The 24160-nt window shown below is 40.5% G+C and overlaps 3 protein-coding genes across 3 annotated transcripts; 1 reads left to right on the top strand and 2 right to left on the bottom strand.

The window, feature by feature from the left end:
- Positions 1-792: 792 nt before the first annotated feature.
- On the top strand, positions 793-8181 carry si:dkey-23f9.4 (hydrolethalus syndrome protein 1 homolog). The gene is made up of 12 exons (XM_037109238.1): positions 793-958; positions 2018-2156; positions 2389-2511; positions 2636-2709; positions 2884-3089; positions 3556-3611; positions 6433-6599; positions 6698-6743; positions 6835-6889; positions 6987-7068; positions 7314-7340; positions 7916-8181. Exons 2-12 carry the CDS (start codon positions 2057-2059, stop codon positions 8048-8050), a joined length of 1071 nt encoding a protein of 356 aa, XP_036965133.1. The 5' UTR covers positions 793-958; positions 2018-2056; the 3' UTR covers positions 8051-8181.
- On the bottom strand, positions 8106-12316 carry mrpl4 (mitochondrial ribosomal protein L4). Its single transcript, XM_037109251.1, has 9 exons — positions 12103-12316; positions 11196-11277; positions 10844-11015; positions 10515-10566; positions 9433-9550; positions 9159-9265; positions 8843-8952; positions 8687-8760; positions 8106-8371 (listed from the first exon to the last, which is right to left on the bottom strand). The coding sequence occupies exons 1-9, from the start codon at positions 12148-12150 to the stop codon at positions 8226-8228; spliced, it is 909 nt and encodes a 302-aa protein (XP_036965146.1). The 5' UTR covers positions 12151-12316; the 3' UTR covers positions 8106-8225.
- Positions 12317-13539: 1223 nt separating this feature from the next.
- si:ch211-69b7.6 (neuroblast differentiation-associated protein AHNAK) lies at positions 13540-19731 on the bottom strand. The gene has a single exon (XM_037094341.1). The coding sequence runs from the start codon at positions 19690-19692 to the stop codon at positions 14329-14331; it is 5364 nt and encodes a 1787-aa protein (XP_036950236.1). The 5' UTR covers positions 19693-19731; the 3' UTR covers positions 13540-14328.
- Positions 19732-24160: the final 4429 nt, after the last annotated feature.

Raw genomic sequence — 24160 nt, 5'->3', positions numbered from 1 at the left:
AGTCCTGATTATTCATGAGAAGCTGAGGAACGGCAGGAGGAGGAGGAGGAGGAGGAGGAGGAGGAGGAAGCCCCCCCCCAACACAGACTGGGTGATGTGTTCTCACCTTACTCACCTTTACTTTGAAATGAAATAATCTTTGGTTCAGTGGAAATTGACCGTGACAGAACATAGTATGATATTGTCCTGTACCTGGCCTCAGGATGTAGACTTGTTCTGTGTATCCCTGATAAAACAACCAATGAGGGACTAAGATCCTTTACTTTATAAAAGTATCAGTACAGCAGTGTGAAAATACTCCACCATAAGTAAAACTCCTGTGCTAAATATACTATATAAATAGCAAAAAGTTGGTACTTTTTGTGCAGTAAAATGTTCCCTGTCGGTGTTTTCCTATTATATCAGATATATTTTATTAATATTATCAATACATTCATGTGTGTGTCACATGTTAGAGCTGTAGTTGTTAATCTAAAGTACCACACATCATTTCAAGTAAACTTTTCATGCATTTTCGACGAATCCAAGAGGGTTTATAATTGTTTATTTAGTTTAAATTGTTGTTGTTTTACCCATTAAGGAACAGTTCTTCATTTTCGTCACTGCTTTAAGAACACTTGCCTTTATTTATTTATTTGTACTGACACTTTTGTATTTTCTATGTTTAGTTTGTTTACACTGTTTAAATGAGTAACCACTTCCTGCTCCTGTCCCCCTCCAGCAGAGTAGGTGGCGCTAGACTACCAGATTCACGACCGCTAATAACAACAGCGAAGAAGAAAAAGACCGGAAGTTTTCTTCGAGGCGTCGTTTTCAAAGCCCCGTTAACGGCCGACTGTTGTCCTGGTGCAGCTGCTGTTGTGAAGCTTTAAACAAGACAACACGACCACTGCTAACACACTTCACCGTCAATGTTTATTTAATAAACTCTCTATAGGAGCTATCAGCCCTCTAGAAGGTGAGAAACAAACTCATTTAACGTCCGTTTCTAGCTAACACTGCTCATATTTACTGCTTGTTTTGCAGCGGTAGCGTTAGCCTAGCTTGCGTATGAGTTCGATATACCGAACCCTCTTCGAAACTCTGTCACTTTAAGATTGGCTTGCTCATAAAGAACTGTTAAACTGTCTTTATGAGCTAATCTTTTAGGCTATTCAAAGTCTATAATCTACTGGTAAATTCGGCTCGTCATGAGCCACAACTAGCTAATTCTGTTTGGCTGAAACGGGGTTCAAAACACTCATAGTACTAACGTTGTTAGCTATCTCTGCTTTTATATAGAGTACCAACATGTAGTGGCGATTAATTTAAGAAATGTTCCAGCTTTTAAAGAAATCATATAGGCTATGTGTCATATTATTCATTTAGATACAGTGATTATGAGTTAACTCAGTGGTGCACCAGTGTTTAGAATTGTCACTGGAGTGAATGTGGTTCGCTATGACACAGATTATTTATTGATTTGCACTTAATTGTCAGCTAATTAAAACAACAGCTGTGCAGTGTATGCTACCTTCATGAAAGTTAAATATGTTCAGACTGTTTAGGAAAGTGCTGATTCAACGTTATGGTCTTTTTGGAGGCTGCAGTTTGAATTTTGATGTCTCACTGAGAGATGTTTATAATGTATGAATAAGGGTTGACTGTTTATAACATATATCTCTTTTGATTTTGATTTTATCTCTTTTGATTTTGATTTCCAGTTGTTTATCTTGTAAACTTACTGAATCTGAACAATGCTAAACTGAGAGTACACTACCCAGAATTAGTTTGGGTTGTTGGGATATTGGTGCAAATGAAATGAAATGTGTCAACCAAAAATATTCACAGAACACAACAAGTGTAATTATTTCCAACGTGGTATGAAAATACTTAAGACTTAAAACAATAAAATGATGAAAGCCAACCTGAACTCTAGACACCCACATGAAATCACTTAAGTACTTTACAGAATAAAAACAAATTGAGGACTTTATGTCATTAATAGTCTGTCACCTCATTCCTTCTTTCCCTTCAGGATTCATGCTACCTCACTGACTCAAAACCTAAAAATACAATGGACAACCTGGATTTCACAGAGGAGGAAATCCAAAGACAGCTGGCGGTCATGGGCTACAGAAACATACCAGTTCGCAAGGTGCACCAAGTCAAGCAAGGTTGGACCTTTAAACATCCATCTTCTCTCCCTCCATCTCAACCTTATCTTTGTTTTCAGCTTTATTTATAGCTTGTTAGAGACCATGATTGTTAATGTTGCGCATTGATGCTAAAATTACTTGTCAGATTATTATATCTCAACAAAGGACTGAAGACCAGACAACGTCAAGATTGGTGATTTTCATGTCTTAACTCGTCCTAATGGATCAGAACCTCTGTTTGTTATGTCAGATCTTGATGAGCTGATTCAACGTGGTCGAGGGAGAAGCTTCTCCTCGCCCCCTCAGACGAACGCCGCCGAGTCTCAGACAGCCACTTCTCGGCCGAGTCCTCCTGCCTTCACCAAGGAGAAAGGTCAGGGACAGATCGAACTGTGGGATATTAGCAACTACATGTTTATAACAAATGTATCCAAAAAGAAGCACATCAGTCAAGATTTGCCTATATGTGATCTGGTGAATGGTGTGTTTTTCTTCAGTTGGTCATCGCTACTTTGAAGACGCTCGTGAAGGGTTTTATTTACATGCTGGACCGTGGGACTATGACAGAGAGGTAAGCATTAACCGCCAGGGCCTTCAGATAATGGTGCAGTGTTTTTAAGGCTGTATAGCAATACACATTATTATTTATATAATATTTATCTTAATATTTTCAAATCTCTGCAAATCTTGGACTTTAATCTTAATCAGACACATGTTGATTAATTGTATGTGTGATTTAACACAGTTGCCCACCACCAGTCAGATCAGAGACTTTGGACAGCAGCAGAGAAACTTCGACCCGTACACTCAGAACTTGGTGGATCCAGGCGCTCTCAGCAGGCTGCAGGTGGAGCCGGACCAGGACGACACCGTCGACCCAACACTCTCTGACAGCTACACGTCCTCCGCTGACTCGCAGGGCCGACGCTTCATCAAGAGGATCGTCCTGAGGTAATTCTAAAGAGTCTTCAGCTGTTGTTTCAGTCACTCAGTTATTTGTTTGTTTGTCACGTTTTCAAGTTACATTTTATTTGACATTTGATCTTTGGATAAAGAGCTGAATGAAATATTGATTCTCTCATGAGTGGATTATAAAAACAGACAAAACATCAACACAAGTATCTTCAATCAATGATCTGAATGTGTTTCAATCAAGTGCATGATGGTCAAACAAAGTAGTTTTCTGATTCGGTTAAAAAAGCTCATCTGCCAAATTCAGTAACACAAAAAATGTACAGAGAAGGAGAAAAATAATCAGAGAAGGAATGTTCAAAAAATAAATACAAAAGAATATATTTTGTCATCGGTGAACAGGCAGAGAAAAGGTGCTTTCTGTAACTGTTGAAACTGGATCTTTGTTCTTCATCATCTCTGCTGGAAATGTAACAATAATGGTGTTTTGTTTTCCCACCTGCAGGAAACGTAAAGGAAAAACTCTCATCTGTGATGAATCGTTCTACAGTGAAGACTCCGGTAATATACAATTAACTTCAGATCATCTGTTTAGAGTTTTTGTTCTATGATGATTATTATCTTCGTTTAGTTTAAGTTAAGTTTGTCACACAAGAACACCTACAATTTACAAAATCATTGCAGAATATGATTAAATTTAGGCCTTAAGGTGACAAGATAATTCATGGGAGGAGCACCAAAACACTCCAGTAACAGTAATATAAAGCAAAAAAGTAATGAAGGAAAATTCAATAAAACAAAGAATTAAAACTAGTAAAAGCTCTCTGATGATATGTTTTAATGATACTGACCACCATCATTTCACATACCTATTTTACAGGATTTTGCTGAGAGTAAACAGGATATTATGTCCCTTTTCATATGAACCACAAAGTAACAAGTTAATAAAAGAAAAATCACATTAATGTTCACTATAAATCTTTATTGTCCAACAAGCAGCATAAAAACATGAAATAAAACGATCAACACAAACAGTCCTGGTGTCTGAGGCCCTCATACGCATGTTCCTTTAAAATGGAAACCAGCTGAGATTAAATATTATGGAATTAAATAAAAACAGGGTGTAAACACGCAGAGACGTAATCCCTGTGGTCACCAGCAGCAGGAGCTGTTTGAGAAGAGGGTGAAGCTCCTGGATATCAGCTTAATCCTCTTAGCTCGCTCCTTAAGCCCTCAGCCTCCACAGATCACTCACCTCAGCAGGAGAACACGTCGCCGCCATGTACAAAATGTACAACAATCAGTTTGTCGACGAGAGTGACGACGACAAGAATTCTCTTAACTCTTCTTTTTGGTCTGATGGAGAACGCGAGGCAGATGAGGAGGAAGACGAGGAGAAGGTGGAGAACAAGGTGGAGGTTGAGCGAGTGATCAGCGACGAAGGCTCCAAACTTGTTGTCACTGCCGAGGAGTCTCTGCAGGAGGCGTCAGGGGAGGAGAAGCCTGAACAGGACGAGGACAACTCAAGTGGAGAGAGTCTGGAAGGTGGAAGTGATGAGGATGAGGATGAGGAGGATGATGAGGAGGATGATGATGAAGAAGAAGAAGGTGAAGTAGGAGAAACAGAGGAGGGAGAAGCAGAAGGAGAGGAAGATGAGGAAGAACAAGGACAATCAGGAGAAGCAGAAGAGGAGGAAGAGGAAGATGAGAAAGCAGGAGAAGAAGAAGAAGAAGAAGAAGAAGAAAACTGTAGCAGCAGTTGTGACAGTCCAGCACCAAGTCAGATGACCTCCGGCTACGGCACCTACAGACCGGAGGAGCAGGAGGGAGGAGACTACAGAGACGACCACACCATCACAGAGTTTGATCAGGACAGTCGAGGAGATCTGTCCGAGACAAAAGAGGATGAGGAGGACGAGGAGGACGATCGGTCACTTTGCAGCTTCAGCGGGTTTGACATCGAACCCATGGAGCTGGACTACAGCAGGACTCGTCCACTGAGTGTGTCAGAGGACCCTGAGCCTGAAGCCAGCGTGATGTGTTGTGATGATGATGATGGTCTGCATGAAGAGGTGAACATCACACACACGAAACCAGAAGACGATGAAGACCAGGCGGATGAAGAGAGATTTGAAGATCTACATGCAGTTTGTGAAAACGAGGTGACAAATGCAACAGCAGAGGAACAACAGCACGTCGCTGTATTTGAAGACAGACTCCTATTGGACGAGAAACATTTGGATGGTGACTGCGTCGATGTTGACGGGCTGAAACACCACGAAAGAGCAGAAGAAGAAAAAGAAGAAGAAACGCAGGACCTTAAAGAACCAGAGGACAAAGTGGAGTCTGATCCGGACGAGTCTTCAAGCAACAAAGACATCAAGTTCATCGACTCCCAAGTGAAGTTCAGCCAGACGTCGTTTGAAAAGATGTGTGAGGAGTGGGAAGGAAACCTGAGACCAAAGGAGGGTAAAACGATTCCTGTCACGCAGTTGGAGATATTTATGCTGTCCGTCTGTTTCACACGTCATTATCAGGAAGTTATCAGGAAGACAAAAATCAAGCAATTTCTTTTATTTTCCGACGTATTTATGAAGCGTCTTTGTGTGCATCCCACCTTTACAGTTCGGTCTACCAAGATCTTAATTCATGTACAGTAACTTACTTCCTGGTTGTCAGTCAGAGCTGGGTGATATTTTAAGGTTTTATTGTGATACACAGCACACTGTATGTCTCCATACTTTTGAATCTTCCTGAAAGCACTTCATAAATGCTCGGACTGGACTACAAAATCAAATGTCATGATGGTTTTTGACTGAAGACCTCAATACTGAGACAATATGTTTGGGATGAGTGTTTGTACTTTCAACCCAAATCAGATTGTGAAGATTTTAGATTCAAAGTGTGTAAATAATGTCTTTTCAAATCAGTGGGGGAATTGGTTGCTACCAGTGACTAGAAAAAAACCAGGCGGAGACATTTTATGGTACTTTTTAGTTGTTATTTAACATTTTAATTGAGTCTCCGGCTCCTTCAGTTGTTTAGGAGAAAGCTGCGACGCTCCAGAAATATTTTGTGGACTAAGAAACTTCACCCGATGGAGTGCAAGTGTTCCCAAAATCAAGACAATAATGAAGCTAATTCATCGCCAGAAGTAATAACAATAAATCGGTTCCTTCTAACTTTTAGGTTTAGCGTATCACCCAAACATTAAAAGCAACTTCATGACTGAAGTTTTTCTGGTCTGAGTCGTCTCACCTGCTGAAAAACTGATCTGGTTTAACTCGTGTGTGTGTGTGTGTGTGTGTGTGTGTGTGTGTGTGTGTGTGTGTGTGTGTGTGTGTGTGTGTGTGTGTGTGTGTGTGTGTGTGTGTGCGCGCAGACGCAGCGAGCAGTCTGGAGGAGCGACTGGCGGATCTAAATCTGTCGCCGTCGTCTCAACACGACTTTGAGGCGGAGAGCGAAGACGTGACCAGTCAGAGCGACACCCAGAGTTCAGAGTCAGACAGAGTCCCTATGAGCGCCTTCGAATCCTACATAAGAGGCATGGTGGGTAATGTAGTCTCCTAGCATGCTTGTGTCACAGTATGAAATATGATGTTAGATTGTCACTGACATTTATTTAACTGTTGTTGCTTTCTGCACAGACTCGACCTCCAAGAGACGGTGACATCAAGCCCAAACACAAGGCCTGTAAGTCAACACAGACCTAATGAATCAGGTCATTTTATTGTTTTAATGACGCTGAACTGTTTATAATTCATCAACAAAATGTTTGTTTCAGTCATCAGACCAGTGATGAACCAGCAGCCAAGAAAGAAGACGGACCCGGTGGCCAAGTGAGTTAAAAACAGATCCACAAACATTTGTCTTCCCAGGTTCACATTCAGTCAGACGGCTGACATGTTTGGTCGTGTGGTTTCCTCGTCTCTGCAGGTATTTCCAGTATAAGCAGCTCTGGGACATGTTTAAACTTCCTGGAGAGCAGGACAGGAGAGCGGTCCGCCTGGAGATAAAGGTGTGAAAACTTCCTCACCTCAAGTCAAGTGTCCAAATATTTACCTTCAAGCTCTTCTGTTGGTGTCGGCTGCAGTCGTACTTCATTATTCTCCACAGTGTTCAGATTCAACACTGAGTCGTGCACTTCTCTCTGTGCTTTCTTCAGTTGTTGGACATCTAGTTGGCCTCATTTGCCGAACAAGATCGTCTTCAGTTGTTGCCTTTCTGTGTTTTGCTTTAAATTGTTTTCCTTTTTGTTTTCAGGAGCGACTTGCCTACCAGCCTCCACCAGTAAGTAAATATTCTCCTTAAGACGTTTGCATCCTTTTATTACAGTTAAAAACACTTCCAACCTGCATAAACAGTTTGTTGTCCTTTAAGAACTCAAAATGAAAGATGTTTCAACAGCAACCCATGTTCACGTGTTAGTATAAAAGCTTTACAAGACAGAACTATCAAAGCCTGGTCGGTATCATCTCTCAAACATCAGTCTGTACAGTGTGACGACAGACATGAAGCAGCTTTCATGTGTTTATGTAACACAAACGTCTCCCATCGTTTGAGGACTAAAGGCTCATTTATGTTCTTTTACATCTGAGAAGAGATTTGTATGTTTCAAACTATAGAACAGCCACTGCTCTCATACTTCTACAGATGTTAAACAATAAAACCACCAGAGGGCGCCGTTTTCTTTCATCACCATCCATCTCACACTTTGTCTGGGCACTTGTCACTTGAACATTTGACTTCATCTCCCTGAGACTGACGGATAACTGCTCCGTTAGTCTGTAACTATGAGCTTTCAGAAAACATGCAGACATGTGGACGTAGAGCATGAAGTTAAGTCTTGTTTTGTTGTGTTGCAGCCGAAGCCTCGGAGAGTTTACCTGCCCAACACCTACATCGTGCCAACAGATAAGCGTCGCTCGGCGCTGCGCTGGGAGATCAGGAACAACTTGGCTCACGGACTCGTTCCGTACAAATACAGCCATCGGTTTTAGGCCTTTTGTTCTCCTCATGCCTTTTAGATAGCTTTTAATGAAACTTTGCAATGTCTTTTTTTTTTAATCATTGGTATTATTTATTGATGACTTGTTTTTTTTAACATAATAAACACATAAAGAAAACATCTGTCTCACTGCAGTCAGTGAATATATTACAGCTGGGTTCGTGTCTCTACGGGAGGTCGGAGTACGGCAGTTTGAACGGGTACAGCGGCGTGTAGCGCTCGTTATGCCAGAGCAGCTTGTCTTCCAGAAACTTGATCGTGTCCAGCGTGAGGACGACCGTCTCATGTTTCAGCAGGCTGTGGACATTCAGACCTGACAGAGAAAAGACACATCAGCTGGGCTGTCAGCACGATTACACACAAAAGATCTAGTGATTTAACATTACAGTTCAGAAGTTATAAGCAGTTATCTGTAACCTGATTACATGTCAAAATGTAACCTTCCCACACTGAATGTCAGTTATATCCATGCCTCCATTAGCTTGTTAGCAAATTTACCATTCTGACAAAAAAATGGTATTAAACTGTATTAAATGTAACGTTGCACTACAGCAGCGTGAGACACTGCTGGAGCTGCGACAGGAACAACAATAACAGTGTGTTACATCACGTTATAGCGTCAACTTACCGATGGCTGGAATAATGTTGACCGTCTTCAAATCCGCTGTTGCCTCAAGCATGTTTTCAGGAATCTCTTCAGCTCTGAAAGCAACAAGAACAACTTCAGTACTGAGCGAACCGCAGAGGAAATATATGTTTCGTTTTTCATTGAAGTCGCACTCACACATCGACTATCAGCACCGACTGTCCCCAGTGTCTCTGTTTGATGAGCTCCAGCAGGTACCGAGAGTCGGGAGTGGGGATGTTCAGAGAGTCCACGATGTGAAGGTAGTCCTGAGAACATACACAAGACTCTGTTCAACATGTGCGGCAACACTTACAGTAAAAAAAAAAAAAAAAAGATTAGAGCTGAAAGAATTAAGCAGAAATTATTCTGAGAAAGCCTCTAATCTGTGAGGATTTTTCTGCTTGTTGTTGTCTGGTCTGACAGTGAAATGATCATATTCAGGATGTGTGCTTTGGTTTGTGTCCTGACTTACTTGAGCCATCTTGGAGCTCAGAGCCACTTTGAGTCCGAGCACTCGAACCTTCATGGGTAACATGTAGTAGTAACTGTTGGGTCCTCTGGGCCCATGAGCCACCCCACCTGAGAGAAACACAGCAGCTGTCACACCTCTCACCTCCAACCTGTGAGTCAGTCTAGATCAAACCACTGAAGGTCAAAACATCAGATTCATGTCACTTCAGAAGAGGACAGACTGAAGCAGATCTCAGTAAAACATTAGAAACACATGAATCAGATGAATGAATCACCTCCTCTCCATAACGGCGATCTGATGCTTCCCTGACGCGCTCTTCCACTTCCTTTCTGTTTCCACGGTTTCCTGCCTCCACCTCTGACCTCCGACCTGATCTTTGTGTTGGCGTGGCTCTGACGGATCAAAAACAAATATCAGTCATGTGATCAGCGGCTTCTGTTAGTCACATCTGAGAACATGTGGGTGATCTCAGCCGTGATTCTCACAGCTCATACTGACTGATCACACACAGTTTATCATTAAGAAAACAGACTGTTTCACTGAACCTGGTGGGTTTCAGTCTACACTATAGTTTCACTAATCATGGTCCAAATTAATGTGAATCTTTTGTTTTTAATTCTTTTTAATTTTCTGCAGGGAAGAACCCTAAACTACAGAAGCCTGTTTTTTCTGGTGATCGATTTTCTAAGTCTGATATAAATTGTCTTTTCTCCTGTGTTTATGACTTGAAAACTGGTGAAAAAAAAATATTTCAGGTGATAAACCCAGTGATTTAAAAAACATTTTTTTACAGGTGAATTGTTTTTGGACAGGTGTGAAATGAGTCAAAAAAAATTCAGAAGGAAAACAATTTTTGCCACTTTTGAAACTTTTTTTTTCTTCAGTTGAGAGACAAAGTGATAAGATTCTTTTTCTTTGTGAGGTGTGTAAATTGTTGTAATACTTATTTTGACCACAAGAGGCTGAAGATCATCTCTAACTCATGTTTTCTTCCAGGACAGTTTTGTGTCATATTTAGTGCTAAAACTGTTTTACTGTCTTCAAAAAATATGTGGTTTCACATGACCAAAAAAAGCACTCTGAAAATAAATTTTACCTTGAGAAAATAAAGTTCACCTGGGAAAAAATGTGAGAAAGTTTTTTCACAGATGTAAAAAAAAAAAAAATGAATGAGTTTAGTAAGATTATACTGGTGAAACGTCTTCAGGTCTCAAGTCACAAACACAGGAGAGAAAACAAGATGAGAGCACCAGAAGAAGAACTTCTTCACCAACACACATCTAACAAGAACATGAAAAAACAGAAAGCACAGCATCTGACGACGAACATCTGAATGTAAGTGAATCTTTAACTCACAATTCTTTTGAAATTTCGCTGCCATGTTTCCACCGAATGGAGAATATCGAGCCTGAGAGGAGAGAAGACGAACATTAACACTCCCTTCATTTCACACATTCATTTCGTGGCTGGATTCAAAGATTGTAGTTGGTGTTTTCACAGGATGTAGCTTCAACTGTTCACAGTATTGCAGCATCTACTTTGTTCAGCTAAATAAAGTCCATCAGTCTGCTGCCCCTTTTTTTATTTTAAAGAAATGAACACGGTGCCTAAACCTCAGAGCTGATGAAAGACAAGAGGGGACAATTTTCATATTGAAGCGTTTAAAAACATGAGCTCATCTTCACCTCGGAGGCACCGCAAAGACGTCCGGGTGGAGCTGAGCCAAGCCCACCGGCTCGCCGTCCCGACTCTCCAGAGTCTCCACCCACGTGTGGACGGGACTCAGATGAGCAGGAACGACGGCATCGCACTTCCTCAGGACGGGCAGGGAGCAGTCTGCAGGAGGAGGAGGACGCTCTGCAGGAGGACAGAGCAGTCAGTAACAGACAGACAGTGGAATCAAAAGTGACAGACAGAGCAGAGAGGAATCTTTCTTTTTACTTCCACAACATGTCAACTTTACAACAACAGCAGCAACATACAGCCAACAAGTTTAGATGTAATTCACATGTACAGAAGTCAGTTGTGTTGACTTACTTAATCTGGAAGGATCCACTAGGTTGGTAGGCAGCAGCAGATTTGGAGGCAGAGCGCTCTCACCAGAGAACGACGAGGCCAACTGAGACAGAGAGAGCGTCTGGTTAGTGGAGCAGCTTCCATTTTGTCTCAGTCTTTCATCTACAGCTGCACACGTGTTAAAGTAACACAGCTCGATCAGAAGTGAGACAATTTCTTCTTTGTTCAAAAATCAAATCCTCAAAATATTCGATTTACAATGATGTGAAACATTTTAAAAGCTGTCGCCGTCAAATATTTCCTCTTTTACTTCATTTTAGTACTAAAAGAATCATTTTTATTATATCAATCGATTGTCAGAAAGTTTCTTCAGCAATTTGGCAAAAAAATTGAAGCACTTCATTGTGAGGATTTGCTCTTTATCACTAGTCATAATTGGAATAATTTTATATCTACCACATTCGGCTTACTCACTTCTTCTCAACAGAGAACATGTTTATATATCAGAAGTAACAGATGGATTCATCTGTAGTTAATCTGATCTTGATTTGTCCAAACTGTCAAACATGTTGCATTCTGAGGCTAAACTCTTATTCTTGATTGTACTGATGGAACATGCAGGCTACTCTTCTTCATATTCTCTCCTTTAAAAACACTTAATACACTCAGGTTTCATATTAATCATTACTAAACATGTATGAGTTACATTTTGAGGTCACTGGTTGAAATAAATATCTGTATCAGCATGTTTATCAGACAGGTATATTGTTTGTCAAGTTACCTGAAAGCTACAGCTGTTTTATTCTGTATATTCACCTTCACCTTCCTCACAGAAGCCTTTAACTGGATCATAAATCCAGAGTTATGACTGTCACCACGTTAATGTAACTGTGTGATGCTAATCCGCTGCATGCTAACTGTCACTCACCCTCTTAACGACTCCTCTGCCACAAACTACCACAGAGCAACGAAACATGTCGGCGCAGCTTTCTTCCAAACTCGCACACACGTTCAGTTTAATCCGAAATTATCTTAAATTCACATTATAAACGGGATCGAAGCGTGTCGTCTGCATGAAAGGTCGCGGCGCTGTTTCCCTGCGGTGTGTTGACGCGTGTTGATGACGTAGCGCATCAAAACGTAATCGTTGCGCGACGGTTAGCAGCGGAAGTTCCAAATCAGTTGCAAGCTGATAGCTGCAAAGACAGATACATAGACAAATATTTATTTATATGTATATATAAATATAACTTTTCAGGATGTGGTTATTATAGACACAGAAACAACATTTCTGTCATTAATCATCACAGCAGCAGCGTTACATACACTGACAACTGTAAACACTCACTAGAAAAATAAATGCATAAGTGGGTTTGGTGCCTACCTGTATAAGACTATAATACTAACCTTAACTTGAAAAATAATTTCACCTCTAAAACCGAATTAATCTTTAAAAAAATATATACCTGAAAAATGAAACACACCTTCAAAAAAATCTTACATTTCTACTAAAAAAAATGTTTACCTTGAAAAAAAATATTACCTTGAAAAGAGTTATTTTTTTCCAAAAAATTGTACCTTGGAAAAAACCAAAATTTACCTCTGAAAACAGATGTCACCTTGAAAGTAAATTGTACCCTGGCAAACAAAAGAAATCTTATCTTGAAGAAAAAAGATAACCTTTAAAAAATCTTACATTCTTACTAAATATGTTTACCTTGAAAAAACTATTACCTTTACATATATTTTTTTTTAGGTTAAAAAAAAGTCTTACCCGTAAAGCATTTTTTTTTACTTTCAAGTAAATTTCACCTCTAAAAAAAAGTTCACCTTAAAAAAAAATCTTGCATTCTTACTAAAACAAAGGCTGACCTTGAAGAAAAAAACATTTTCTTGAAAAACAAAATTCCCCTAAAAATAACTTCCACCTCTTTAAACGTTTTTTTTTCCTTGAAATACACCCATGATAAAATTTCTTCTGGAAAAAATCTTTCCTCAAAAAAGATTCTTAACTTCTTAATGTCTTGTGAGTTAAAATGCATATGAGGGGGATCTCTTGGAGGAACCACACACTGTTTAATGTGAGCATGAAAGTAAAAAGAAAAACTGTAAAATGTATTATCTATTTGTTTACAGTGTATCTTTAATACTTCTCTAACATGTTAAAATTAAAAAAAAATCATTGTTCAAATGAATATTTAAAACATTTTAAGACAAAGGGACATTGAGTCTTTATCTGCCTCTGAATGTTGAATGTGCATGTTGTCAGGTGTCGAGTTATTATTTATCTTACATCCCATGATTTGAGTGATGATTTGATAAAACAACTAAAATCTTATTGTCTTCTCAATAAAATTGAACAATATGAATAGGGAGACAAATACTGTTACATATACATGTTTGAATGTTTATTTTCGTACAATATAACAACAAAATCATACATGGTGTGTCTTTTGTAAACAATTTAGACATCTTCATGGTCCTCTTAAACATGGTCTAAAGCGCAAACAATTTAATTACTTTTTGTTATGTTATTGCTCTAAAATAACAGAAAAAATGGATGTAAAAATATATATAAACTTTACTATTTACATCCCTAATGAATATAAAATAAAGTGGGTGTTTTCAAAAGTATATACACACAGTATGATATAAACATTTGCAAAACCTTGGATATTTTAACATCCAGTTGACAATATATAACACAAAAGACCACAATAAGCCACATATATGATAAAACAATTAACATCTGTTGATCTCACAATGATTCCCTAAAACCCACAAAGAGGGAAAATGTGGGGATTTTGGAGGTTTTTGGTCCCTTAACTTTATTCTGCACAGAAATAATACCTCCTTTTCAGACAAATATTGTGCAGTGCAAATACTTTAAACAACAAAAATGTGGCAAAGCCTGAACATACATATCAAACAAGTGCAACAATGCTGCATTGTAATGTAGGGTTACCTAATTACAACTGAACAAGATGAACTTTATATACAACCTTAATGAGGCAGAAAGAGACATATTTTGCAAAATCACAATAAATGACAAAATAAAACACAACAGCTTAAGTCACAATAAATACACCCAGTATAAGAAGTACAATAGAACAAACATTTAGAACAGCTTATGTAAATATCAGTGGTTTGAAACCTACACGAGGTCGGAGAAAAAGAACGTTGACCCCTTCTGGTCATTTAGATCTGGAACTTCAAGGTCCATGTTTCTGGGATAAAAGCCAGGCCCCCCTGTGTTGTATTTACGGTTTGGCATTCTTTGATTTTGTGCTTGGTCTGGGAAAACTGTGACATAGTACTCATCTGAATTATCAGGTACTTTTATTGTTTGATCTTGAGAAAGATGTGACAAATGTACATTAGGGACAGGCTGCCTTCTTTTCTGAGGCATCGCATATATGTCAGCATCTCCAGAAGGAATTCTCCTGCTGTGTCTGGGGTCCTTCATGTTAACATTAACACCCGATGGGTAGCTTATCGGCCTGTAGTTAGGTGACATCTGGGGGTCCACTCTTGAACCTCTGGCTCTAGCCACATGATCAATTCCTGTGAAATCATCGATGTTGAGATCAGAACGGTTGTAATCAATATCCTGGGGCACATGAGCAACCACCACAGGGTAGTTGGATGTTATTTTGGGTCTTGGTTGCTTTCTATCAGCATGAGGAAGCATGACATCTCTATCTATATCCAGGGCAGGCATTTTCATGTTGACCCCTGTGGTATCTGATCTGCCATTCTTATAAGAAGGCCCTCTGAAATTTAGAGAAGGATCATCAACGTTGAGATCTGGATTTCTGGGATGCAGTTGTGGACTACGCATTCCCATTTTTGGCATGCTGAGGTCCATGTTTGGAGCATTAACGTTTGGACCTGTGATATTTGCCTTCAACTGTGGTGGTTTCACGTTAACATCTGGCATACTTAAACCAGGGCCTTTCAGGTGAGGCCCTGACAGATTAATGTCTGGTGCTTTTATTTTAGGTCTAGAGAGACTGAAGTCTGGTGCATTTAAATCTGGCCCTTTTAATGTTCCTTTCAGACCATTTATGTCTACATTTGGGATATTCATGTCAGGTCCCTGTAGGCCCCCATTTATGTCAACATTGGGGCCTTTTGGCATCTTAATTTGGGGAGTTTTGATTTTTGCATCGGGAAAACCAATATTGGCATCGGGAATGTTCATATCCATCTTTGGAGCTTTAAGGTCAATGTTTGGCAAGCCCAATTTAGGGCCATCGATTCCCCCTTTTAGCTTTGGAGCTTTCAGGTCTGAATCTATGTTCAAATCTGGTAATTTGGCATCAAAGTCAGGTGACTTGAAGTCAAACTTTGGGCCTTCTAACTTCGGACTCGAAAATCCCACATCAGGCATTTTCAAATTTGGCTTTTTAAGTTTTGCTGATGGGCTTCCAAAGTCAACATTTGGCATCTCAAAGCCAGGTTTGGACCCTTTGAGGTTGACATTGGGTGCACTGATGTCAATGTCTGGGCCATCAAAATCATCATCAATCTCAGGTCCTTTCAGGTTTGGAAGACTAACTTTAGGCATCTTTAATTTGGGCATCTTTAATTTCGTCTTGGGTGAACCAATGTTGACATCTGGAGTGTTCACATCTAACTTTGGAGCTTTAAGGTCCATGTTTGGTAAGTCCAAGTCAGGGGCATCAATGCCACCTTTTATCTTTGGAGCTTTCAGATTCAAATCTGGTGTCTTAAGATCTGCGTTCACGTCCAAATTTGGTCCTTTAGGTAATGTACCTGACAGATTGAATTTGGGCATTTTCAATTTGCCTGATGGAGCTTTAACATCCCAGTCTGGAGCATGAAGTTCTGGGGCTTTCAGTTTACCTGATGGCATGTCTAAGTTGAGCTTTGGGGTGTTGAGGTCCAGTTTTGGACTTTTGACATCAAGCTTTGGCATGTTTAAGTCTGGTGCATTTATACCACCACTGACACTGGGACCAGCAAAATCTAGGTCAGGTGTTTTGAGGTCCAGGTCAGGGGCATCTAACTTCGGGCCAGAAAGGCCAAGATTAGGCAGGTTCAAGTTTGGCTTCTTGAATTTTCCAGATGGCCCAGAAATATTCAAATCTGGCATGTCTAAATCAGCTTTAGGGGCTTTGAGATTGACGTTTGGTGCATTAATATCCATATCTGGACCATCAAAACTGCCATTGATATCAGGTCCTTTCAGGCTTGGAAGACTAAATTTAGGCATCTTTAACTTGGGCATCTTGAATTTTGCTTTGGGTGAACCAATGTTGACATCTGGAGTGTCCACGTCTAACTTTGGAGCTTTGAGGTCCATGTTTGGTAAGTCCAAGTCAGGTGCATCAATGCCACCTTTTATATTTGGAGCTTTCAGGCTCAAATCCGGTGTCTTAAGATCTGCGTTCAAGTCCAAATTGGGTCCTTTTGGTAATGTACCTGAGAGATTAAATTTGGGCATTTTCAATTTGCCTGATGGAGCTTTAACATCCCAGTCTGGAGCATGAAGTTCTGGGGCTTTCAGTTTACCTGATGGCATGTCTAAGTTGAGCTTTGGGGTATTGAGGTCCAGTTTGGGACTTTTGAGATCAAGCTTTGGCATGTTTAAGTCTGGTGCATTTATACCACCACTGAAATTGGGACCAGAGATATCTAGGTCAGGTCTTTTGAGGTCCAGGTCAGGGGCATCTAACTTCGGACCTGAAAGCCCAAAGTCAGGCAGGTTCAAGTTTGGCATCTTCAATTTTCCAGATGGCCCAGAAATATCAACATCTGGCATGTCTAAATCAGCTTTAGGGGCTTTGAGATTGATGTTTGGTGCATTAATATCCATATCTGGACCATCGAAACTGCCATTGATATCAGGTCCTTTCAGGCTTGGAAGACCAAATTTAGGCATCTTTAATTTGGGCATGTGGAAGTTTGCTTTGGGTGAACCAATGTTGACATCTGGAGTGTCCACATCTAACTTTGGAGCTTTAAGGTCCATGTTTGGTAAGTCCAAGTCAGGGGCATCAATACCACCTTTTATCTTTGGAGCTTTCAGATTCAAATCCGGTGTCTTAAGATCTGCGTTCAAGTCCATATTTGGTCCTTTAGGTAATGTACCTGAAAGATTGAATTTGGGCATTTTCAATTTGCCTGATGGAGCTTTAACATCCCAGTCTGGAGCATGAAGTTCTGGGGCTTTCAGTTTACCTGATGGCATGTCTAAGTTGAGCTTTGGGGTACTGAGGTCCAGGTTGGGACTTTTGAGATCAAGCTTTGGCATGTTTAAATCTGGTGCATTTATACCACCACTTAGATTGGGACCAGATATATCTATGTCAGGTCTTTTGAGGTCCAGGTTAGGGGCATCTAACTTTGGACCAGAAAGCCTCAAGTCAGGCAGGTTCAAGTTTGGCTTCTTGAATTTTCCGGATGGCCCAGAAATATCAACATCTGGCATGTCTAAATCAGCTTTAGGGGCTTTGAGATTGACATTCGGTACATTTAAATCAACATCTGGACCATCTAAGTTTCCACCAATCTTAGGTCCTTTTAGGCTTGGAAAATTAAATTTAGGCATCTTAAATTTGGGCATTTTGAATTTTGTCTTGGGTGAACCAATGTTGATATCTGGTGTGTTCACATCTAACTTTGGAGCTTTGAGGTCCATGTTTGGTAAGTCCAAGTCAGGGGCATCAATGCCACCTTTTATATTTGGAGCTTTCAGACTCAAATCTGGTGACTTGAGATCTGCGTTCAAGTCCAAATTTGGTCCTTTAGGTAATGTACCTGACAGATTGAATTTGGGCATTTTCAATTTGCCTGATGGAGCTTTAACATCCCAGTCTGGAGCATGAAGTTCTGGGGCTTTCAGTTTACCTGATGGCATATCTAAGTTGAGCTTTGGTGTACTGAGGTCCAGGCTGGGACTTTTGAGATCAAGCTTTGGCATGTTAAAGTCTGGTGCATTTATACCACCAGTGAGATTGGGACCAGATATATCTAGGTCAGGTGTCTTGAGGTCCAGGTTAGGGGCATCTAACTTTGGGCCAGAAAGGCCAAAATTAGGCAGGTTCAAGTTTGGCTTCTTGAATTTTCCAGATGGCCCAGAAATATCCAAATCTGGCATGTCTAAATCAGTTTTAGGGGCTTTGAGATTGACATTTGGTGCATTAATATCCATGTCTGGACCATCAAAACTGCCATCGATATCAGGTCCTTTCAGGTTTGGAAGACCAAATTTAGGCATCTTAAATTTGGGCATGTGGAAGTTTGCTTTGGGTGAACCAATGTTGACATCTGGAGTGTTCACATCTAACTTTGGAGCTTTAAGATCCATGTTTGGTAAGTCCAAGTCAGGGGCATCAATGCCACCCTTTATCTTTGGAGCTTTCAGGCTCAAATCTGGTGTCTTAAGATCTGCGTTCATGTCCAAATTTGGTCCTTTTGGTAATGTACCTGAAAGATTGAATTTAGGCATTTTCAATTTGCCTGATGGAGCTTTAACATCCCAGTCTGGAGCATGAAGTTCTGGGGCTTTCAGTTTACCTGATGGCATGCCTAAGTTGAGCTTTGGGGTATTGAGGTCTAGGTTGGGACTTTTGAGATCAAGCTTTGGCATGTTTAAGTCTGGTGCATTTATACCACCACTGAGATTGGGACCAGAGATATCTAGGTCAGGTGTTTTGAGGTCCAGGTCAGGGGCATCTAACTTTGGACCAGAAAGCCTCAAGTCAGGAAGGTTCAAGTTTGGCTTCTTGAATTTTCCAGATGGCCCAGAAATATTCAAATCTGGCATGTCTAAATCAGCTTTAGGGGCTTTGAGATTGATGTTTGGTGCATTAATATCCATGTCTGGACCATCGAAACTGCCATCGATATCAGGTCCTTTCAGGCTTGGGCGACCAAATTTAGGCATCTTAAATTTGGGCATGTGGAAGTTTGCTTTGGGTGAACCAATGTTGACATCTGGAGTGTCCACATCTAACTTTGGAGCTTTAAGATCCATGTTTGGTAAGTCCAAGTCAGGGGCATCAATGCCACCCTTTATATTTGGAGCTTTCAGGCTCAATTCCGGTGCCTTAAGATCTGCGTTCACGTCCAAATTTGGTCCTTTTGGTAATGTACCTGAAAGATTGAATTTGGGCATTTTCAATTTGCCTGATGGAGCTTTAACATCCCAGTCTGGAGCATGAAGTTCTGGGGCTTTCAGTTTACCTGATGGCATGTCTAAGTTGAGCTTTGGGGTATTGAGGTCCAGTTTGGGACTTTTGAGATCAAGCTTTGGCATGTTTAAGTCTGGTGCATTTATACCACCACTTAGATTGGGACCAGAGATATCTAGGTCAGGTGTTTTGAGATCCAAGTCAGGGGCATCTAACTTTGGACGAGAAAGCCTCAAATCAGGCAGATTCAAGTTTGGCTTCTTGAATTTTCCAGATGGCCCAGAAATATCAACATCTGGCATGTCTAAATCAGCTTTAGGGGCTTTGAGATTGATGCCTGGTGCATTAATATCCATGTCTGGACCATCGAAACTGCCATCGATATCAGGTCCTTTCAGGTTTGGATGACCAAATTTAGGCATCTTTAATTTGGGCATGTGGAAGTTTGCTTTGGGTGAACCAATGTTGACATCTGGAGTGTTCACATCTAGCTTTGGAGCTTTAAGGTCCATGTTTGGTAAGTCCAAGTCAGGGACATCAATGCCACCCTTCATGTTTGGAGCTTTCAGAGTTAGGTCAGGTGTTTTCATCCCTGCATTGATATCCACATCTTTCCTCTTTGGTAATGTACCAAAGAGCTTAAATTTTGGCTTTTTAAGCTTGGCAGAGGGAGCTTGAATGTCCAATTTACCAGAGGGCATATTAATATCCACATCTGGGGTATCAAGGCCAAGCTTCGGGTTTTTGGGATCAAAACCAGGCAAATTGATATCCCCTTTAAACTGGGGAGTGGACATATCCATGTCTGGAGTTTTTAAGTCATACTCAGGGCCTTTAACTGTAGGCCCAGATAGCCCAAAGCCAGGCATTTTTAATCTTCCAGATGGAAAATCCACATTTGGATCTGGAATGCCAGCTTTGAGATCTGGTGCTGCCAACTGCATATCTGGTGCAGCTAAATCTCCCTTAAGACGTGGAACGTGAATATCTGGTAAATCAAAATTGGGCATTGTAAACTTAGGAGCCTTGTATTTTCCAGATGTACCTCGAAAGTCAACTGATGGAGTGTCAACAGCTAAGTCAGGGGACTTCCCAGAAAGCCTGAGATTGGGTGATGCTGTATAATTTGAAGGTTCATCCACGTTTAGAGCTGGGTTTTTCAGTTTCTTGGAATACTTGAGACCAGCACTATTGACACTTGGACCATCTGGTAATGTTCCAGACAGATGGAAGTCTGGAGTGGTAAGCTGTGGACCGTCAGCATCGACTTTCAGTCTTGGTGCCTGAGCTCCCATGACAGAAGTCCCATTCAAGCCAAGACCCATTGGTGGAAGGTTCAGATTGCTACCATATTGTAACTCTCCAGTGTCATTAGATTGTGAATCAAAATTAACATCTGTGTTCAATGTCGCGCTTTTAAGAAGTCCAAAGTCAACTCCGCGGCGAGGCAACCTCATGTTGTGTTTGAGGGTGGCTGACTTGCCGGCAATCTCCCCATTAAAACTGCTTTCTTCACCAAGAAATTCACCTCTCATGAACTTCTTGATTTTGGCGTTGTAGAGTTTGTTGTAGGAATCCTTCAGCATCTGGAAATATAAACCACAACTTGGTGATTAGAATGTAACCGTAATATCAAGGTTGGTTTTAAGTATTGCCTAGCAGCTGGGGTGGAGATGAATGTTAGCAGTGTTTACATGACAATCAATGTCAATCAATCAGACATTTCAATAAATGTGTGGGTTGTGTTGTTGACCAAAAGAAGAAGGTACAAGAAAATGATTATTAACTAAGTGATCAATTTAGTGTGACTTGATAATATCAGCATTTCACTTACTGTCTCAGGACTTTTGGCAGACTCAACAAGATTTCCAACACTCTTGCTCCGGTTGCTCTTTGTGAGGACTTGGATCTTGTCATCATACGGCTCCATCAGCTTCAGTACGTTCAGGACCTCGTCTTTTGATAGATTATCGAAATTGATTGTTGCCCCCAAAACTTCATCTCCTGAAAAAGAAAAGGGGCACTGAGATCAGGGTTTCTGTTTTCTTCTGTTCACTCAGTCTAAAAGATGATCTCAACCTTGGATGAAAGTCAACGATTCCTCAAATAAGCAAGCAGTGTTCAACTATTATGTCTTGCTTAGAAAACCATCAAAGGCAATACATAAAAGAAAACAAAGAGGGTTATTATACCGTACCTTCCCTCAGTCCCTGATTGGCTGAGTCACTGCTGTTGATGCTGGATACAACTAACCCGCCCTGCTCTGATTGCTCCAGGGTGAAGGCCTCAGAGAGACTCCTTCCTCTGCGGTGTGACATCTGCAAACCAAGACTTTTCATAGTCAAAGTGCTGAAAACAGACGCACATCTCAACAGGACGCATTTTAATTTAGAATTAAAACACTGTCGATGTTTCGTACCGTGATCCTCGTCTTTCTGTCACAATGGAACCAAAAACTCTTCTTTGACTAAACCTAGAAAAGAAAAGAAAGTGTTCAGGAAACAGATTCATCTATTATAAAAGCATGATAAACAGCAGTTCTTTGCACATTTTGTGCAGCTTTTGAATATAAATATATTAATCTGTGACATCTGTGCATGAGCCCTGAGAGACAGGTTCAGATGAGTGACCCACAGGTGACTCATCAGGTGCATCTCTCAGGTATTTGAGTTATGGCCTCAGCTCTGAGCACAACAATCGAGGAAAACCAGGAACAGGTTTATCCAGAGTACAGGGAACTGGCGGGTGTTTCCTTTTTTTGAGTAAGAACACAATGTCAAAAGTAACCACACCCACTACTTCGTGGTAATCGACTGAATCCAGATACGAATATGTTCTATCAAGATCGTGTTAGATGACATGCAGAGATGAGCTGGATGAATGAAACTGTGCTTTATTCTGAATGACCACCTGACTGCAGTTTATACAAGTCCACTCATTGGAAGTAAAAGTATGTAAATTAGGAGACAAAAAAAGTTAGCTTAAAGGAATAGTTCACCCAAAACTGAAAATCCAGTCATCATCTCCTCCCCCCATGCTAATACAAAGTCAGGTGAAGTTTTGCAGTCCACAAAACATTTCTAGAGCTTCACAGTAAAACAGCGTTGCAGCATTTATGTTGAAATCATAACACGGCTGCATACAGCTTGTCCAGTGTAATCCCAGTCTCCTTAACCCCGGAGATCCCACATCAGACGGGTGCGCACTAACACTCTTAACTCAGCAGCTACAGTGAAGATTTCAGGAAAGAAAGCTTGTCAGTAATATTTTTATCAAATCCATTCAGGATCTCTGTGTTCCCGGAGATTTGGATTACACCTGGTGAGCTTTATGGAGACATTTTTTGTGTTCTTTTGATCGTTTTTTACTTTTTTTTAAACAAGTCTGCAGCCACTTCAATTGCTCAGCAGAGTTGTTTGTGATGTTTTGCGATCTACGAAACATCATTGTCCTTTCCATCAGCATAGAGGAGGAGATAATGACTGGATTTTCAATTTTGGGTGAACTGTTTCTTTAATGATGACATTCATCTTTAAAAAAACACAGAGTTTCTCCTCTATTCATGCAGCATCACTATGCAATGTCATGCAACATCATGTAGAAACTGGCATTTGGTGCAATCTGGCGCAGTTTCTGAGTGCGACACCACTTCATACATACAAACTGCAGGTCTGTAACAGTTTGTCAGACGGAACGTCGGTGCTAACTACAAACAAAACTCATTATGTCATAATAATGTCATGTGTTGAAAACTTGTATCCTGAAGTAAACATGTGTAACGCTGTGATTCTTCATAGTGCAGAAACAAGTGACAGAGACACCATCACCATGATTCTAAAGCTGTTAGTTTAAGGTTAAAAAACTAACAATATGTTGCCATAAATCAAATTATAGTGAAATATGTCTCCAAAAAATTGTGCTCTATATGTTGTCGCGAGGATGCGATTCTATTAACACCTGATTTATGTTGTAAAATGGACCTGCAGCCTTAAAAATGTGTAGAGTTAATACATTTACAGTTTGTGTTTCAGTCACATTTTTAGGGCATTTGGTTCGACTCCAAAGGAAACCGTTGATTTACTACTTGAAAAGTTACACATTGAACATTTTACACATGAGTCAAAGTGCACGAGCCTGCAGTTATAAAAGGGAAAGGCTCAGTTGAATACAGTCGAAGATGCTATAATAATAATAATAATAAAAATAATAATAATAATAGGATACACACATCAGCGTGCAGTTGAGTGTGAGCAATGCAAGTCCATTGAAATGTCAACAGATTTAATTCTGATAGTGAACGAACAGAAAGCCAAAAATGAACGGTGTGCAAAAAATTAAAAGACTTTTCATAGAAACACGCTGAACGAGAGAGTTCATGTCAACACTTTATGAAAACCAGCATTGCTAAATGTTAAATCTATAGTTAATTCAGCTAGCGTCATTATTTTTCACTTGATTTATTCAGCAACTGTTTCTTGTGAAGTTGCAACAGAAGTTAGTATGAAACCTCACAGGTAAATCAACTATGAATCAACCTTTTCTTAATGATGGTTATCATAACAGGTACCGAGACGTGACAGAAACTACCTGGATGACGGCACCTGAAACTTGCTCAGCAGCTGTCAGAGCCCACACAGAGTGAATCCCACAGCTGGAAATAAAACTCACAAATCAAACTGACCTCGGGGTCCATCGGGCAGCTGTTCTGGCCTCCGTGTTGTTGAAGTTGCGTCACAGAGTTCCAGCTCAGAGTTCGATCAGTCCATGCTGTTTGCTCTGCAGGCTGCAACTGAGGAGAGGCGCGCCGCTCAGGTGGACGAATAC

This window comes from Acanthopagrus latus, chromosome 1 (assembly GCF_904848185.1).
Source record: "Acanthopagrus latus isolate v.2019 chromosome 1, fAcaLat1.1, whole genome shotgun sequence".
Classification (NCBI taxonomy): domain Eukaryota; kingdom Metazoa; phylum Chordata; class Actinopteri; order Spariformes; family Sparidae; genus Acanthopagrus; species Acanthopagrus latus.
This window is presented reverse-complemented; position numbering and strand designations above follow the sequence as displayed.

Coding starts and splice junctions, on each gene's coding strand:
- si:dkey-23f9.4 (XM_037109238.1), top strand. CDS start 2,057: ATGGACAACCTGGATTTCACAGAGGAGGAAATCCAAAGACAGCTGGCG. Junction 2,710..2,883: donor CGTGGGACTATGACAGAGAG/GTAAGCATTAAC, acceptor GATTTAACACAG/TTGCCCACCACCAGTCAGAT. Junction 6,600..6,697: donor AATCCTACATAAGAGGCATG/GTGGGTAATGTA, acceptor CTTTCTGCACAG/ACTCGACCTCCAAGAGACGG.
- si:ch211-69b7.6 (XM_037094341.1), bottom strand. CDS start 19,692: ATGGATATTAATGCACCAGGCATCAATCTCAAAGCCCCTAAAGCTGAT.
- mrpl4 (XM_037109251.1), bottom strand. CDS start 12,150: ATGTTTCGTTGCTCTGTGGTAGTTTGTGGCAGAGGAGTCGTTAAGAGG. Junction 10,567..10,843: donor GTCTTTGCGGTGCCTCCGAG/GTGAAGATGAGC, acceptor CTCTCCTCTCAG/GCTCGATATTCTCCATTCGG. Junction 8,372..8,686: donor CAACATTATTCCAGCCATCG/GTAAGTTGACGC, acceptor TTTCTCTGTCAG/GTCTGAATGTCCACAGCCTG.